We start from the raw sequence: 20,227 nt of genomic DNA, 5'->3' as shown, positions 1-20,227 counted from the left end.
ATGAGTGATTTTCTTCCTTTTTTCCTTACGTTACATATGGTACTTAGAAACTCTGTTTTTATAGTACTGCATACAACTAGTATACCAAGCCATCAATCCTCGATAAACATGTTTATCGCAAACTAAACTTTTAGTGACATTTTCTTATGAATAGCTATTTTAAAATGGGAACAAATTCTAGTTTTAAAATCGCGGTGTTTAAGATTTGTAATTTAAGAAACACTAAAGACATCAATAATTTGTTAATAAGTGTTTAATATTTAGTAATATAAAAATATCTTTAAAAAAAACACAATAGCGATAAAAAATATTCTACCTGAGCCTACTCTTAACTAAAAATATATGCTGGAAATTCCTCCTTCTTGTGTTCTTTACAGAAATAAAAGCTGGACTCAGAGGACACAACATTTCAAGCGTTATTTTTTATATGAAAGTTTCGGTATTTTTAAGCCATTAAGGTTTGGTAGTCTGGTTTAGTTTACTTTACTAAAACTTCAAGAGAAAATCTAGGGGGAAGGTTTGATAAGCGAGCTGGTTAGTTCACAGCTACATGTCTTCGTAACCATGTGCGGTATAAGAATGAGGTCTTAGTGAGGTAGATAACTGGATAGGGAAGTAAGGATTTTAACTGTCCCTAATTATTTCATGTACTGTAGGGACAATGTTACGTTCCAACATTCGTAAGTATTGTAGTGCATTCTAATTCCATTTAAGAACAAAATCTAGCAACAGAATTTACTAAAATTCCTGCCAAGATTTTAAATTCCTGAGGATGTCGTGTATGCTTACAATCATCTAAGGGGTGTTTATGAAATAAAAAACACCTAGTAAATAAACGTAAAAAGTGCATCAATGGAATAATAAAAAACTTTATATAATAACTGAATTGAACAACATCAGCTTAGAAGTCAATACTAGAGAAAATGAACCCAAATAATGTCCCTGTATAAGAACGCTAGTCGAAAGCACAAACAATACAAACAAAACTAGAACACTGCAGTACCCGCGGTAATTCACTTTCGTTGGTGATATTCAAACAGGTTTGTGTTTGAGATAACAGTTTATTTGCGGAATTCTCAATAATTAAGGTTGGGACATGATTTTAAGAAACTTGTTGTAGTATGACAACCCTGAGCTTTACCTCATAAAACAATGTAAATCTTTAAGTACTTTTAAACCCCTATTCTCGGGCGTACAATCAGTATCTATCTTATTTAGAAAGATATGATTAGTACGCACACAAATGCTGTGCATACTTTATGCATAAATGTTTACATTTTAATTTAATATGGAGAAATAAAAATGTTTGAGATCTTTTTCTGACTAACCACTACAAAATGTGGGAAAAAATAAAAAGGCTTTTAGATTCATGTTAATAATATCATTAAAACTGGAAAACTCTCATAATTGCATAGTAGCGATAAGTCTTAGAAGTGATTGAAGATTTAACATTATTTTTATGTACTTTAAATCTAAACAGTGCCTGTACAGCTCACTCTTAAGATGAAATTAAAGTTATCTAATTGAAAAGGTAGTAGTACTATGTGGGGGAGTTCATTGCAGACTCCCAAAAATGTTACTATTGATTGCATAGTGTCACATATTACGGTAATCATAAAATTGGCCCGTGTTGATTGAAAACGCTATGAATTAACGTGATAAATTAATGTTCCAATAAACATTGTCAGCTTGTTTGTTTTTATCTGAATTTTTACTATTTTCTGTGCTGGTACCATGATATTTCAGCTGTGAAGTATTACAAAATAATTCTTTTCTTATTATGTATCCCTAAGAAACAAAATAGATACAGTGCTTGCGTGTACACACCAACATTCAAGCACACATTATGAAATATTAACGAAGTTTGCGAAACCAATCAAACTTTTGTCCATACTCTATGGCCTGGACACATTTCATCCCCGGGCTTGGGGTTTACTGGGATAGGGACCGTAATAACTTGCTTAAGCTCTCTAACAAATAACAAAATTATATGGAATCGCTTACAGGAATGTGATATTGCCTGCGTAGTCAAAGTCAGGCATCCATCTCATGCGCGCTTCTGTCTTCGGCTCTGTATCGAACTCTATCGCAGTGTTCTGGTAAAACAATACCACTTAAAACAGTTACCACTTAATTCTTTTTTACATGCTTTGATGATTTTAATTTGTGATAGAACATTTAGCTTAAAACTGTTTGCAGCCTCAATTATATACTGGTACCATAATATAAGCCTCACACTTTATTAATCTTATAATCTTATTCATATATGAATTTATTTACTGCTCAGCCAACATAAGCAACTCTGGATAGTTATATCCAGAAACAATGTGCAAATATTAAACTATATTTTTCTATTGAGATGATGTAATCTGTGTCTATAACGATACTGCTTTCACGCTTTACTCCATGTTTTTAAATTGCTAGAATTTCAGTAAAGCTGCATATTTGCTTTAAAATATAAATACGATAGTAGTTTAGAAGACTAGCACTAACTATATCTTGCCACGTTTAGACTTACCCCAGCTGTAGCTGTACACGCCTTACATACTATGGTCATTAATCACAGATAATATACCTCCCCCTGTGTTACAACTTCAGATCTTGTAGTTATCATATGGTCAGTTATATCACGAAGGTGTCTCACGAAACAACTTATCTCACTTATAACCGTGCTGTGAGAATAAAACTAACATATCACTCCACTGTATCAACCACTAAACTTCCTGATTAGTTCAACCGACATCTTATGTAGGTATATCGTGTACTGACTCAGCATCGTAAAAACTTAAAAGATACTTTTTAATCTAAAACGGAGAAGATTAAAGAATTATTGCTGAGGCAATCAGGTTGAGTTATAGACCAGTATTCTTCTCCGAAGTACATTATACTTATGTGTTTCATTACAGTGCTCTACTACATGACCATATGCTCTATAATTAAAAGCTTGGAAATTTGTTTCATTAACTGAGTGAGCTAGTGTATTTTTTTAACTTGGTTTATACAGGTAAAAGTACTCGTAAAAATTCCAAAACTACTTCTTAGTGCTATATTAAGTAGTAACATTATAACAGCTGTAATATAGATGTGATCATTAACTGTAATAATATTTTAAGCCATAAGTTATTGCTAAACACTTGGTTGGTATCCTCAGTAAAATCTTATTATTTGTATTTCAATACAGCTTACAACGTCAGGTATACATTACCTCAGAGCGACCAAAACAGTTGACGACGGTGATGTCGGAGTCCTCCTGTTTCCACGAACATGCCCACGGCCACACCGCTCTCGCGGTCCAGTGCCTGCACCACGAACCGTCGGAAGTCGACCCGTGGTTCGCGAGGACTTGATGGTGAAGATGACGGAGTCCTGGTTCGTGATCTTCCCAGACATGCTACAAGAGAGGGTGTAGGGCGAGGGTGTGGTCTGGGGCAGCGCGCTGTCGAATGGGTCGAGGGTGAGGCAGGTGCTGGAGTCCAGGTCCTCGGCAGCTAGCAGCAGTGCTGGAAGCGCTAACCAGACAGTCACTCCTGCTCCTGGCAGCATCTACGTCACGTGTGTCTGACTCCTGCTCGACTGTCTTATGCCTATCTTGATTTGTCTGGTAAAATGATTTACTTCATTAATTTAATGACAAATTTAATTGATTCAAACTAAGTTTCATTTTTCTTAACAATACGCAAGTATAACTTATGAATTTACCTTAACCCTTAACTGGTCTGCCGGGGTCAGATCTTACCCCAGGGATTTTATTTTTACCATTAATTCCCTTTCCGGGGCAGCCTGACGGCTGTCACTCTAGGTATTCTCAGTGCTCACTAGGCAGTACTAGAGGGCAGTAGTGTTGTGCTTTACTGGCTTTCTGTTTTCCGCTACGAACACATTGGGGTCAGTTTTTACCCCACCAGACTCTTTACGTATGTAATATTTTTCTTAATGTGTTTTTTATTTGTAGGGTTGAACAGTGCTTTTTATCAAGGAAATTTTTGTTTAAATGTTCTTAAATATTGGTTGTGTAAGTAAGTGTTTTTGTCATAATGGCTACTAGTAAGAATTTACTCTTAGAAGATGAAATACGCGACATGCATGCAAACCTGTCAAATGACGATGTAGGTTCTAACTATTAAGATGGCCCACCAATTGAAGACTCAGATGATGGAAATGGCTCAGAGTTTGTTTGGGGATGACACCGACGAAGATCCCGACTATGTTCCGGTACCTGGTGTTGAAGATCATGAGTTGAATTCTTCTAGTAACGACAGTGATCAGCAAAGTCAAGGTCAGAACATCGTACCTTCTACACCCTTTAATTGCGTTGCTGTTAGATGCATCCTTGGTCGTAGGAACAAAACAATGATTAAAAAAAATATTTTCACCATTTAAATGGTGTTTGGATCCTCCCCCGTCTTGTCGGACAAGAGCTCACAACATTCTCACCCACATTCAGGCGTGACAGGCAATGCTAGGGCCAACAAACCCGACACCCCATTATGTGCCTGGCGTTTTCATATTGATGATAGTATATTAGAAACTATTTTAGAATGTACAAATAAAAAAATCACGTAAATGTCTGCCAATTATGGACAAAAAGCTCTGAATTGTCACCATTTTGATCATCTTGATAAAGTTGAGTTAGAGGCATTTTTGGGATTAGTGTATCTTGCGGGGGTTTTCAAGTCCAACCACGAAGATGTCTCTGGGACTATTTGCAACTGATGGAACGGGCCGTGATATTTTTCGAGCAGTCATGACTAAGCAGAGATTTTTATTTTTGCTAAATGCACTAAGATTTGATTTAATCGAAACAAGAGAAGATAGGAAAGTGAATGATCCTTTAGCAGCTATCTCATTACATATTTGATAGAGTTATTGAAAACTCAAAATCCAACTATTCTTGCGGACAATATCTGACAATAGACGAGATGCTGGTACCCTTTAGAGGAAAGTCAAAGTTTAAGGTTTATATGAAATCTAAGCCAGCCAAGTATGGGCTTAAGATATATGTCCTTGCTGATTCGAGGACATCCTACTGTTTGAATGCATCAGTTTATTGCTGCCGACAAATTCCAAATCCTAGTAATCTTCTCAAACCAACCCTTGAAGTATTGTCACTGGTAGAGCCTATAAAAAAACTAATAGAAACATCACAGGTGACAATTATTTCTCTTCAGTTCAGCTGAGCACACAGTTGAAAAATAAAGGCCTAACCTATGTCGGAACAATGAGGCGTAATAAACTTGAAATACCTGAAAGCTTCGTACCCACAAAAAACAGGCCTGTAATGTCAACAAAATTTGCTTTTACAAATGACAAGACTCTGGTTTGGTACGTTCCTAAGTACAATAGATTAGTAGTACTACTTTCAACGATGCATCATGAAAAAAGCATCCTCAATGAACATCATGCAAAGATTCCTGAAATCATTGATTTCTATAACACGACAAAAGTTGGCGTAGATGTTCTTGACCAAAAGTGTGCTCAATTTTCAGTTGGACGCCGTACCAGAAGATGGCCAATGGCAATTTGGTATGCATTGATGGACATAGCAGGTGTCAATGCCCGCATCATATACCAATCAGTGGAACCGGATTCTTGCGAAGCACGTCGACTTTTTCTTGTGGCTTTAGGGAAAATCCTTATTCACAACCAACTTGTTAGACGCTCACAAATTACTAACATTCCCCGGGAGCTAAAAGAAACAGTGCAACGAGTTTCTGGCTGTCACGTTGAAGGTCGGCAAGCACGTATCCAGCAGCATCAACCTGCCTACGAAGACCATCGTCCTCCACCACCTAAAAGGCAAAGATGTCACATATGCCCTAGAGTTGTGGACAAAAAACATCCGACCTGTTGCTCGCAGTGTGGGAAGGGAGTGTGCAAAGCTCATAGCGAACAGGAGATTGTTTGCGAGTCCTGCGCCGATTGATTGAACTTCAGGTAATTTTTTAAGTTTAATATTTATAAGTAACAATAACCTAATTATAATAATTATTTATGACTTAATTTTAACAGGCAATACACCCTAACTGTTTTGATAAAAATTCCCTTTGATTTAAATACCTCAGTATTAACAGTAAAACATAACGTAATATAAACAGCAAGCACAATATTTGTTCTTGAAAAACTTAGGTCAAATTCAAAGCCATAGTTTCAGCAAATATGTTACCTAAGATGAGTGATTTGTTTTCAGGTAGCATGTAGCAGCTGTCTAGTAAGGAAATATGCAAGAGATTGATGTAAAAAAAGTTAAATTTTTAACTTTGTGGGACATTTAAGTACGCATAATTAAAAAAAAACATTATTTTATAAGACATTATTTACATACATTATGTACATACAAGACATTATAAGACATTACACATTATTTTATATATATGTGTAATTATAATTTTATATACTAGTAAATTTTAGTTTCAACGCAACTAACATTGTTTTATAAGTAATAACTACCTACAAATAAAAATATGAGTGTTCTAAATCAAAGTGTTTCAATACAAACCTAAAAAAAAATTTGGGTCAGAATTGACCCCAGCAGAGTAGTTACGTTATTATTTATCGCCAGACTAGTTAAGGGTTAAATAGATCGAAAATTGTCAACCTATTGCGTACGGCACATTGAAATTAATTTTACTAAATGTTCTCAATATATAAGATTTTTTGTTAAATATTTTCGGACTTTTAAAACTATTTAACAGATGAACAGTGTTCGATACAATACAATTCAAAGAGTTTATAGAGAAATATTGGCATAAAGTATTTTAATATTAATTAAAAAAAAAAAAAAAAGTAAATATTCAATTGTGGACTCGCCTGATGATGAAAACTTTTGTTTCGAAAGGCCTCGTCCAAAAAATAAACTGTTTGGAAAAGTATTGTTTTATTAACATTTAGTACTACTATATTGGTGTGTCAAGTAATAGTTTGGTTTAACAGGTATTATATTATTGGTATGAATTCAGCAGTTAACCCACGCAAGAGTACAGCCAATGAACTGAAACGTGTTGTCTTGCTCCATGACCTTGAATAATGTACACTGAATTGTGAAAGCTCTGTTATTTGTGTTAAAGTTTCCATGTTCATTCAACCATAAAATCTTTACTACTGTTAAATTATATTATTGTAACAAGTTTCTACTTTCTCAGTCTATAGGTGGTTTTGTTCATTTCAAATGTTATATTGCAATGAAGCTTCAAATGTTTTCATTATAAACTGATGAGACAAGCCTTACCCTATGTGTAGTAGATTACATTTTAAAAGGCCAAATTTGTGGCTAATAGACCAAAGTCCTATAAATAATGCTTTATTATGATAAATATAGTTTTTATATCAAAATTTACAAAAATATATATCACGTTCTCGTATAATTTACGAAAATGAATGAACTCAACAAATATATACATTTTATTGAATTATAATTTATTTTCATCAGTTTTATTAAATAGTGGTCTGAAGTTAGTACAAATTCCAGGAATACACAACTATAAACAAAACTTCTTGACCAAATCCATCATGAGAGATATAACACTACGAAAACTTTCGACGCAGTAAAATTTATTAGTAAAACCTATTACTGTTTATGGATTCAACCTAATTACAATTGATAAAAATAAAGTATTAATTCAAGAAATGCAAAATAGCTATCATATTAATGTTTTATATATTATTAGATAACGTTTAGAATTATTTACAATAATTAAATTTCTTATATGGTAGTACGATGTGCAATATTTACTTTGCCCCAATTAAAAAAATAAGCAATTTGAAATCAAAATTAAAACCGTCTTAAATCTTGACCAGCATAATATATCTAACCTGATAATTTGCAGAATAATTAGTAACCACTTTACAATGAAAACTAAAAGTCAAGTTAGCATATAACTGATAGTTGATAAAATCATATTAATTTTGTACTTCGAAATGTTAGTGAACCGGTATAGTTATAAATATCAAGTTCACAATCACTTTCCTGCTTATTTTAAGTTTTCACATTAACCTGTGTAACCCACTTTGTGATGATGTCAACAAATCAGCATAACTAGAAAGTATAATACAATTATTACTTGATAGTGACTGGTGTTGGCTTACATGTATTATGTACGGACACTGTAACTTAAGAAGAAACTTTGACGTTCATTTTAAACCGACAAAACGATACACAAGAATGCCCACGTAAATGTATAATGTTAGTTTTATCAGAATCCCCATCTGATATCAATGTCACTTGTCTCACTTCTGCCATAACTGACTGATGTCGCTGATTGTGTATATAAATTAATGCATTTTTTCGGTCGTTACACATTTATACAGAACCATTAAAAAGGTTCTTAATTAAAAACAAATAAATAACAGCTCTATCACAGCTATAATCTATCTATAATAAACTGAGGCAATTTTTGTAAACAGATTCTTTTATTATTTTGATTAATAATTTTGATGGTTTTGAAGATTGAGGAGTATAAAGAAAGGCCTTGGTGTGTAGTTATACTAAGTAATTTATAATAACTGTTTTAATTTAGAAAAAATACAAGTCAGTTTTAAAATTTAGATTTTACCTATAATTGATTATGTATATATCATTTCTATTCTAAAACGGCTATATATTCAGTACAATGCAAGCGACAAGCAAATGAATCAATTTTAATTCAGATCCAATTTATACAGTATTTCAGTAGTAAACCACTCAACAATAAGCAAATAATTTATTATTTGATACAATATCAGAAAGTATACGGTAGGAAGCCATGGCTTCGAATACAGTTTCCTGCTGAACAACTGACATCATAAGCTTATCGTTTTTAAATGACACACCAAATACCCATATGATAAGTGATGGTTGTGCAATGGAAGATATTCTAATCTCCTGATCCATTTTCTAAAATGTACTTTAGCAAGTAGTAAATGCTTGATTTTTTGTTAAAATTACAGGATTTTTAGGGCCTGAAGGTACCAGTGGAATAAATAGAATGTCTCTGCAACATACCATGGTCTTTTATAGATTACTTGAGTTTTGAAATATACAGGCCAGTGTGGAGGAAAAAAAGTGCGTAGTGTTTTTATTGAGTGCATTTACAATATGAAAGGGTCATATCTTGATTTTAAAACAATTTTTTCTACGGTAATATTAGTTCTGGTTAAAATAAATGTACTCCGTCTCTAAAGATATACAGAGTGTTCAGAAAAGAGTGCCGCAAACCACTGTAATGATATTACGCATGATTCCAAATAGAAGATTATTCAAACAAAGGTCGTAAAGTGTGTCGTTTAGGCGACCATTTTGCATTTTATTGAAACAAATTATTATTTCTCGAAGTAGTAAAGTTACATATACCAAACTTGCCACATACGCTATGACAACTAAGAGAACTCAAACAATAACTGTGTAATTTGCTATAATATAATAAAAATAACAAGGTGAAGTAACAAAACACCTACTATAGCTATTAAAACTTTATAATATACCAACTACTTTGCAATTTGTATTACCGTTCCAACGCATATGTGAACACAATCACTTTAGAGGTATGCTTGCACAATCCCGGAATTAACCAAAATTTTGTTGGTTGAAATGCATTAGCTGTTTTCCATCAGTAATAAAAAATGTACGAGATATCAACAAATGTTGAAATTCTTATAAGAATTCAAACTATACTTTTTTTCTACTAAATCCGTCAACGCATAAGAAAACATGTTCCTTTAAATTACAAAATCTAGAAATTACGATATGTTTTTAGTTATTGGCCTTTTATTCGTAAAAACTGGCAGAACTTCTCGGAAGAATTATCTAAATTTAATGATAAATGAGAGTGCATTTTGTTATTAAAACAAATTTAAACAAATAAATTACTCTATACTGCGTGATGCCACAATAAAAAATTTGGATTAAATATTTTTAGCGAGTTTTATTAAATATTGAATAACTGAAAATATTTCATTAGCAAATAACAACATTCACATGTCAGAAACTGTAATATTCATTTGCAACTAACTGTTAGTGATTATGACAGTATTAGGCGTAATATAAAATGCATATTTCACACATATTAGTAGATGTCACGTTCACCTCGCAATAAAGATGAACTCGAAATGCTTATAAGTTATTGCAGCATTTGCTGATATCCCCAGATTAATTTTAATGTAAGTCAAGAGGCTGTAACATTTTCTTTGAAAAAGAAAATTGGAATAAAATAAAATAAAAATTGAGTCAATCTTTTTGTAAAGATGCTAAGGAAACATTCACCTGAACATATTCAGAATGTCTGCACAGTAAAGACAAAAGATCTCACAAATCGTCAAAGTGATGTTGCGTTTCTTAAAGGTGAGAACTCTTGTCCAAATTTAATAAACAATAACAGTTTATCCTAAAACTTTAGCACTAGAAATATAGCTGCTCAGAGTTCGGGATTAGACACAAAACACTATCTTCCATTTTATCTTTACGGAGGATAAGGAATGTTTTGATTAATATTAAGGTTGGTCAGCATATTACATAACGATAAAGGTTCCTGTAAATTTATTCGTTTTTGGGATATTAATTGTGCCATAAATAAAGAGGTCAACCTGAACTTTAGACAGACGTTTTTAATTATTTATTAAGTTTGCGCTTTTTTTTTAATTTATGTAGCCTATTTTTTAAATATATGTTACTCATTAATCTGAAATTAGAAACATTTCTTTATATATACAAACAACAGATGTACTTTTATATCTGTTTCTTGACCTTAAGTAACTAATATACTATTTTTTAAATAATTAACCCTCCAAGCGCCACTATCGCGCTGTGAGATATGTTCGAACCACATTAAAGTACTACTATCACGTTGTGCGAAATGTTCGTTTTTGTTAAATTACCGTAAAACGGTTTATTTAATTATTCCATAATTTTCACAGTGCAACGTGGGAGAGATTTCTCTACGCACTGGCTGTATTTTGTAAGCCTTTGGGTAAAATTAAAAATAACAGTCAGCTGATTTTGTCAGCTACTGCAGCGCTCGCCGCGCTGTACTTTGTTGTAGTCCTCCTCCGTAGACTAATGGTTATATTCTCGGCTCTCTAACCGAGAGATCACGGGTCCAAATCCTGGGGAGGTCCAATCATGTACGTTGACAATAAAAACCAGTGCACTTCGAAGCCGACATAGCTGACGCTGAAGCTTAAATGAGATTAAAGAAAAAAATACTTTGTTGTAGTTTTCGTCTAGTTTAGTTATCGTTCGCCAAGTAGAACATACAGGTATGGTTGTATGTTCTACTTCTCAAAAACAAACACGTAGTCAGTACTGGTGCCCTGAGTGTGATTGTAGTGTTCATCGTGGTTGCTACAGTCCCTTAGAAGTCTTAGAACACTTCAGGAGGCCTGTAGGGGGAGGCAGAAAAAAAGAGGGTAGCGCAGCAATCTGAATCATATAGACGCGCGCGCGCGCGCGCGCGCGTGTGTGTGTGTGTGTGTGTGTGAACAAAAGGGTCATAATACGATTTTTGTTGTTATTATAAATAAATAATCTATTAATATTAGGCTTAACAATACTAAAACTAAAAAGGACAACGATTATATTCTCACCTTATCTGTTTAAAAGAGTATAAGCATTTTTATTACGAAAATATATATTCTTCCATTGTGAAATAACTTAATTTTCTTTTTAATACAAAACTTAACAAAGTAAGAATAATTTTAATGAAATGTTAAATTTACCCTGACAGTGATTAAGTAGTATTTCTGAGGTTGCTGTAACTTTGTGTTTACTCATTTTATGTGCACAAACGTATTGATGACACAATAAAATAAATTTTCTTAAAACTATGGGGAATGTTTTGTGGGTACCCGTGTTTGATAAAATAAAATCTAAATCACATGTCACTACATTACGAGTTCACTAAATTAATATTTTTTTAGGCTAATAAAATATACTAAAATGTATTTCTATCCCCAGGAACTGAAGGTAATGACACTTGGGAAAAGCAATAAAAACAGCCATAAAAGCTCCTCAAGCTACGGTTTAAATTACTGCCCCGCTACTGCTCGTAAAACAAACATTTACTATTTTATTTCCATATTTTCAGTATGTATTTATTTAATCATTGTGTTCTAGACCCATGTTTTTAATATACAGTCATATTCACTAGAGTAAAGAATATTTCATAATATTAGTTTTGAGCATAAAATCATCAACTCTATATATAGGCAAAGTTATAATTAAAAATTTCTTTACAGCTTTATAGACTGTTATAAAAGATGTATTTTTTGTTGTTTTTTACTGAAGTAGACCTTTTGGAAAAGAGAATTGTAGCACCAGGAATACCATGGAACGAATAAACTACAACGGCTGTAGGTGTACATGTTTGGCCCAAAATACACTTCTCTGATCCGCGGACGTGTATATATTCTAGATAGAGGCATTAACGAAAAATCAATTTCCGTTTCAAAATGACATAGAACCCTATTATTCATTACGTCATGAGTGTGTTAACTGAAAAGCTAAGGACTTCGACTTAAGCATCTGTCAAATCTCTAAGCTGACCTAAATTGTTCGAATAGTTTAATTGTTACTCAAGTAGTCTAATAACATGAAATATTTCTCCAGCATTCTAGCTATTTTTTGATACTTATAAAAAACCGTTTCACTCTCCAAGGAACCCCGAAACACTGGTCTTTAAAAGAAAGTCTACTGTAAAATAAATCCCAAGAAAAGTTTTCAGTGATAATCACCTAACAAAAAAAATAGTTTAGAATGTCGTTTAAACGGAATATGCCCACGATGTTTTTCTGTAAGCGATTGCCGCAAGTAACAGTATTTATATTAATTAAGGTTGCATAGAACGAAGAAAAATATTCCAATAACATTTCTAAGAATTAAAACTGTGTCAGACATTATTAAATAAGAAAACTGAGTAATCTATATATATAAAAGAAAGTCGTGTTAGTTACACTATTTATAACTCAAGAACGGCTGAACCGATTTGGCTGAAAATTGGTAGGGAGGTAGCTAAGGACTGGGAGAAGGACATAGGATACTTTTTATCCCGTTCCCGATTCAGGATTCCGCCCCACTGGTCTCTAAAAGTTACGGAAAAACCCGTAAGAAATGCATTGCAGCAAACATATGTTATTAAGTGAAAGGGCCTGTTCAAATTTAATCAGCTGTTCTTTGTAAACATATATAATGCAACAAACTAATATTATGTTTATATAATTTAATTACGATTTTAAATTTCTTTACATTTATAGTTTGAAAGCATAAAGTAAGCTTAAGAGAATTAGCAAATTTTGTTTCAACTGTTTCTGCAATCACTGTTAAGCATAGACTTTACTATCCAGATAATACAATTCAAATCTTACGTAAAAATTCACCTTTAACTGCAATATTTTTCTAATATTAACCATGCTCGTGCTTGATCAGAGAGCAATGCAGATATCAAAATTACTATCTTACGTTGGCTACAAATATAAAGAATGTTATAAAACCTACCTTAGTTTTTTTTGTTTTGTTTTGTTTACAGAAGTATGGTTCTCAGTACTCCGTGCATACATATTCTCTCGATCGAAACAACAAAGCAAGCTCAATAATGGCATCGGATATATGAGTATAAATAATTCGATCCAGAAGTGATACACGCGCAAAGCCTAAAATAAAAACCATATGCAATTTCGTTTAACATCTGGAGCTCATAATCATTAGACTGTAATAATATGTACCTAATATATGCTTATTTTCGTTTCAAAATTACATTGAGCGCCATAATTTATTACATCGTATGTGTGTAAATGAATTCGACTTTTGACTCCTGTCCACGCTGGGCTAATATAGTTCAATTGTATACAAAAATTATAGAATATTAGAGAAAAATTCCAGTTATATCACAAGTGCATATTGAGACTGTTTTAAAATTTAAATCTTAAATAGTTCATGAGCTTGAAGTATCTTTCAGTGACTATTTTTCTCAGAAGGGTAATAAGGACGTTCAAAAGAAATATGCCCCCTATGTCCCAATTTTTCTGCAGGAATTCGCGAGGGAAGCCGTGGGTAACTGGGTATCTGGTTGTAATTGGTATTTTATGAAAATCAAGAGTTTTCGTTATAAAATACTACAAATGTATTGACGAACTAGCGGCTAATCGCGCATAATTGCTTTTACTAAGTAATATAAGGACTTTTCTAAAGATTGTGTGCGAAGCCGCGGGTAACAGCTAGTAGGTGATAAAAGACATCTAGTTTTTAATCAAACAAAGGGTTTAATAATAAGTGTAAACATGTCATATATCAGCTGTAAGACAAGACGTCTCCCCTCCCCCTGTACTGTGTGTTCTGCTATTTCCTTGTCCATAAAATTTTCTGTGAGTTCCTGAGATTCAATGATCTCCGACCCTGATGTGGTAATCTTCTCTTCGTTATCTCCCTCTAGTTTCATTATTACTTCTACTTGTACTTCTCCCTCTCCGTGCCCCTTTTGTTTCTCCGTTACTTTATCGGTGACATCATTAGGACATGATTTAGAGTGCTTATCATTACTAGGATCTTTCGGTACTATATTTTTATCTTCATTGGTCAGAATCTTACATAACGATTTTCTATGACTTAAGTGATTTGCTAGATCAGTAGTTATCTCGTGTGGTTCACATTGACCGAATACATCAGATAACTGTTTACTTTCTCTTGTTTCTTCAGGACTGTCACAATGTCTCCCCTCCCTTCCATCTCCTACCATATTAGTGTTCTGCTCCGCCAACAACCCTGACAGTTGCGTGTTCTCGGCCACCAGGAGCGCCACCTTCTCCTCGTACCTAGCTCGCAGGTCGTTGAACATCTCTATTTGACAATGGTATTGGGCCTTAATGTCTTCATTCAACCTGTGACAAATACAATCATGTAACTAGTTATTTACTCTTATATCCTTATTGTTGTTCGCCTTAAAACGTGTATGTTAATACAAAATATTCATGTATATTTGCGTGAAAAAAGTATTACTCCACAGTATTCAGAAATACTTCTTAAATCTCATAACAATTACGAGTATAATTTATGAGTCCGTAAACTCATATTACCAGTTAAAAAAGATGCACGACTGAAAATAAGTACACAATAAACAAGTCAACATTTATATTAAAATATTTCTTCTCTATGGAATATCTGTAAGTGTTTATCTAGTAACGCGAGTGTAAGGGAGTTGCCCAGTATAAAGAACTAAATGGAATTTTACAGTCTATTTAGGTGCGTACGTCAGTGTTTTGGCCTAAAGATCGTCAAAAGTTTCCCACAAGCCACCACTTCTCAATGTATATGTGCTACGTAATGGCCAATATCAGAAAGGGAGTCAGACCCAATAAAAGCTGTGCATAAGGATGCACTTTTAAGGAAAAGTGAAACTCCATTAATTTTTCTTCACCATTAATGGTTTTCTGTATTTCATTTAATTTGGAGCATGAGTTGTAATTTGTTTTTATCAACAGGCTCTATTAAAAAATAGTCCGTTACGGATTTGTGGAGAACTGCATTTTTATAATTTCAGTATATGAATATACAAGTATGTTAACATTGTGTCTAAAATTTAAACTACAAATACCTGTAAAATAACTATAAATAACATTCATAAAAATAAGCTGGAATTTCCAGACGCTGAGTGGTCCTAAAGGTGAGTAGCTGCCAGAAACTAGTTTCAGTAAACATATAGTGTTTTAGAATGAGATTAATTTATATTGTAGATGTGGGTCAGTGCTCATAAATGTTTAAGTACTATTCTTATGAACAAAAACGGAGTCCAACTTTGAATCTTCTTACAAGTTCAACCATTAGGTATTGTTTATACTGGGAAATTCAGACCACCCAATTGTAAATGCAAAGTTCAAGCGCCGATGTAAAAAAACGCATTTTGTACGGCGTTTATTTTGATGTGAAAGAATAAACTTTACATTGGTTTGGGTAATATAAGGACATTTTGAAATTTAAAACAATACATTTTACAGTGTTGTAACGAATTTCTTAGATTTTTTACATGTATGGTATTATTTGAAAGCTCTCATGAAACATCGGAATCGATATAAATAGTTCTATTTTTATACCAAGATCTGTGCTCTGACTTTTAAATGCTTTTCTTGTCTCGGTTGCATATTATTTCGGTTTCTGTAAGATTGTTGGGTGTATTTCATTAAAGAGTGTTTAAGAAAATTCAAGGCAGTCTTCTGTAAAATGTTCAAAACAAATCATATCTATTATCAGATTACAATCGTCCAATTAAAAACCTTCTTATATTACAAAAACCGTTATAGTAGATTAATATTCACGTGCAAAAAAATTAAACTAAATCACCTTAAACAGCAAAAAAATATATCATCAGTAACAATAAACATAACTGCCACAGCTAAGTGACAATGCGATGAGTCCATCACGCGCCTGCAACATATCAGCTGCAACCAGCAGTGCACGGGCAACGGCACGTCTAGTTCTCTACCATCATGGTAAGCAAAACTTATTAATTTTCCTTACCGTTATTTTACTACAAAATTGTATAAAAATGGTACAAATATACGGTTTAGTTAATTTTAATTTAAGACAAAGTAGGTTTTTTTCAATACGTAGACCTGTGTGCCGACTTTTAAAAGGTTAATAACTGTATTCAGTGATTGGAACAACATTTTATTTTTGTAATAAAAAAGGTAAAAAAAGAGTTCAAAATTCTGACATAGTTTTTAAAATGATTCGTGATAGTCGGCTCACAGTTCTATACAGTTTCACAGTTGAATTATTAACATTGCGTTAGTGAAAAATTAAGAGCGCTTATTAATTTTAGTTTGATTACGCTAAGTATAATATACTATATTTATCACACAACCAATAGTTAATAACACTTTCTTAATTCCAAGATGCGGTACCTACCTTGCAGACTCAGACAAAGTGTTAAGGATGTTTTGTTGCTTATTTTTTTCCAAATTAATTCTTTCCTCCATATCGTTCATATTTTTATATAGCTGCTCGACGTCAGTGTTTCTCAAAGCCAACAGGTCCTTTGTGACAGCTACTAGATTCTTCAGTGAGGTGCACTGCAATCCGATTGTTCACCAATGGTAAATGTTCAGACTCCAAATGACATGAATAATGCAATAATAAGTATGGTCATATAAGTAAAAGAAAAAAAAATTTATATTTATATATTGTTTCTTTGGCAATTGAAAAATTAACCATGTTTACCCTTTGTTTGTTATTTGTAACATTGGAAATAACATATTCATAGAAATAAACTCATTCTACAGTCAATTAAAATGAATTTTTAAAGACATACTTTTATTTAAAATCCCTCATGTATCTTATGTTTTGAACATGTATCTACTGACTCGAATATTAAACGTAAATATTTCATAAAATTACATCACACGTACGATTTGAAAGCATTTATTACACCTCAGTATAAGAGTATATTACCTCATGTTTTAATTACACTTAGTACCGATAATGCTTACTATACATGTGCGGTTTTTACGTACACTGTGAAATAATTAATAATGCATATGCCAATATATTACCTCGCTTGACACTGAGTAACAATAACGTGTCATAATGAGACAAAAATATAGTTATTATGTACATTATACAAGCAGTAATTACATCCAATTATATTCTCATGTTTGACAGTAAGTAACAATAACGCATCATAATCACACACATTATTATGAATGTTTGACAACCAGTAATTATTATTGCATACTTACTTTAATCTCATTGTATTAATGGATTTGTTAATTAGCTTTGTAATATATTTAGAAGGCAATGCTTTCCTGAATAAAAGTGGAGTAACTAAAATAATTTAAAACCACAATAAACATCTCTGTTTATAACAAAATGTTGTTTATCTCTGAAACAAAGCTTAGTTCTGTACAAATTTTAAAATGAAAACTAGTTATTCCTTTAATTTTTTATAATTAACTACTTCTTAATACTATTATCATCATGTTACACATATAATACAAGACGTCGTTTTTAGAACGACATGAAAAAGTCTAATAAACTGCACAATTAAAGAGATGTACATTGCGGAAGTTATTATATCATAAAAATTATTACCAACAATGCAGGAAAAACAGGGGACTGTATGTAAATAAATGATTGGAAGTGTGTTTCAATAAAGGGAATAAACAAATTGCTTTATAGTTTACAAAGTACTTTCAATCAACTCCACTACACAGAGTTAATGCAGTAACGCAGCTCTCATGTTGTGCTGAAATCTCAACGAAAACAAAATCATTGAATAATAAACAGCATTAAGTACAAAACTATTAGTTATTTTTATGCAATAAAAATATATCTACACAAAGCGGAGTTATATTACATCACGTGAGGTTGTATTCATGCGTGTTATTTCAAATATGGGAAAATTTATTTATGTATTTACTTTAACGGTACAACACCAATTTTACAAATATTACAAGTAGATCCAAATGAAACTAACATAATAATAAGTATAAAATCAAACAAAAAAATATCAAGGTATTTAAAAAGATAGTAATTAATTGTAAAACAGAGACTTAAGTAGTGCTCATGCACTACACGTCACTTCCAGTCTCTCAGGAAACCAATAGCATCAGTCATTTGTACACATTGTCATCTTGCATTGGTGTACACACTGCGAGCAGCTTCTGTGTGTACCAGTCATTAGGCTCTAATTTAAAATATGCACACACAAATTGTTTGAAATGTTTATCTCTTGACTTTTACTTTTCTTATAATCACAGAACTGTAAATAAATCCAGAAAACAGTTCAATAAATAGAAAAAAATTGGAAATAGGTCTAAACTGATGATTAAAGAGTTTTGACAAAATACTTTGAAACATATATTTATGCGTACATGATATCTCAAAACCATCGTGCAATTTCAAACACCCATGCATTGTTTTCAGAATTATTAAAACAAACTTTTTTGAAAGTAACGTACTAAAATGAATAAAGTAGCCTTCCAAATTCTAAAAATTTAACTACTCAATATAAAAATATAACAAAAGTTTGATAATTTAATATAATTTCAATTTGAAAATATAATCATTATGAAGCAAGCTGATAAATTATAATATATTAGAGATGAAATATTCAATAAAAATTATTGATTTAACCAATACAATAATATTTGTACGACAACTACCTGTAGAGTAAGTACTGTTCGTTGTTCCTCCAAATTTTTGCAAAGAGAACTTTTCTCCAACAGCAATAAAACTACCTGCAAGATAAGTACCTCTTGTAAAAAATACATATATTGAGCAAAGCATATTCAATGTAAGATAAATACAATCTCTTTATTTTTACTTAATTAAACGTTATATAACTATCAGTACACTATATTTGAACCGTGCTTAAAACTAGTTGTTAAAACCAGCGTATGAAGCTATCTTCAAGCTTTAGATACTTGTAATGTTTGTACTTATATACATATTAGATTTGCATGAATGAGAATATTAAGTTCTAATATCAATAAATATTATTATCCTATAAATGCGACAGTTCATAATAATAAATTCTTGGCTTGTTTGGACTTTATAATGGAAATATCTTAGTTAATACAAAAAATAATAATGTAAATCCTGTATATTCCTGTGTATAATTGAACTCAATTTTGTAAGTAAAGAGCCAAAAATCTTTGTAAGCATGAAATTGGATTGTAAATGACGAACCTGTCCCTTTAATAATAAAATAGGCCAATTATAGTGATAACAGTTGTGAGATGACACAATACCTTTCTAACCAAACAGTGAAGTCGAGAGACATGTTCCCGTAAGTCCTTTTCAGTTCGATGATCAATGTCAAATCTCAGCAATTCCTTTAACATGGTCTTAGCATAGGTTGTGTCTCTGCTGCCGTTATTTTGGAATGAATCTGGCTGCTAAAATAGATATATATTATTATTAGATAATTATGATAAAGTTCTCTAAAAATAATTCTGAATAAAAATTGTTAAACTATAAAGAACTGCACTATACATGACATACTTGATTGAGTATCTAAATAGTGGGCGTTTGTCAACAGAGGACACCGAGTTCCGAATGAAATATCATAAAATTGGTTGTATATTTAAATATTCGATCACTTTAACAGCACGTACAAAATACAATAAAAGAACAACACGACATTGCAGGTCGGTGGCTTTATTACAAATACATTGTGTTTAATGGATTCCCTAATGATTTAGTGTGACACGATAAAAATCATGAGTTTGATACCATTCTTAAATAACATAAGCAACTTGCCATTAAAATTTT

General features: G+C 32.3%; 1 protein-coding gene across 1 annotated transcript; it reads right to left on the bottom strand.

The window, feature by feature from the left end:
- Window positions 1-14,210: 14,210 nt before the first annotated feature.
- On the bottom strand, window positions 14,211-19,842 carry LOC124372550. The gene is made up of 4 exons (XM_046830950.1): window positions 19,705-19,842; window positions 19,117-19,191; window positions 16,862-17,025; window positions 14,211-14,838 (listed from the first exon to the last, which is right to left on the bottom strand). Exons 1-4 carry the CDS (start codon window positions 19,795-19,797, stop codon window positions 14,211-14,213), a joined length of 960 nt encoding a protein of 319 aa, XP_046686906.1. The 5' UTR covers window positions 19,798-19,842.
- Window positions 19,843-20,227: the final 385 nt, after the last annotated feature.

This window comes from Homalodisca vitripennis, unplaced genomic scaffold (genome assembly GCF_021130785.1).
Source record: "Homalodisca vitripennis isolate AUS2020 unplaced genomic scaffold, UT_GWSS_2.1 ScUCBcl_3457;HRSCAF=9002, whole genome shotgun sequence".
In the NCBI taxonomy this organism is placed as follows: Eukaryota; Metazoa; Arthropoda; class Insecta; order Hemiptera; family Cicadellidae; genus Homalodisca; species Homalodisca vitripennis.
Note: the sequence above shows the minus strand (reverse complement) of the source record. Positions and strands in the feature narration are given on the sequence as shown.

Excerpts from the sequence above, each read along its gene's own strand:
- LOC124372550 (XM_046830950.1), bottom strand. The coding sequence starts at position 19,797 with ATGTTAAAGGAATTGCTGAGATTTGACATTGATCATCGAACTGAAAAG. Across the intron at positions 17,026-19,116 it reads GAACAGTACTTACTCTACAG|TGCACCTCACTGAAGAATCT; the intron begins GTAGTTGTCGTA and ends ATCGGATTGCAG. Across the intron at positions 14,839-16,861 it reads ACTTTGTCTGAGTCTGCAAG|GTTGAATGAAGACATTAAGG; the intron begins GTAGGTACCGCA and ends TATTTGTCACAG.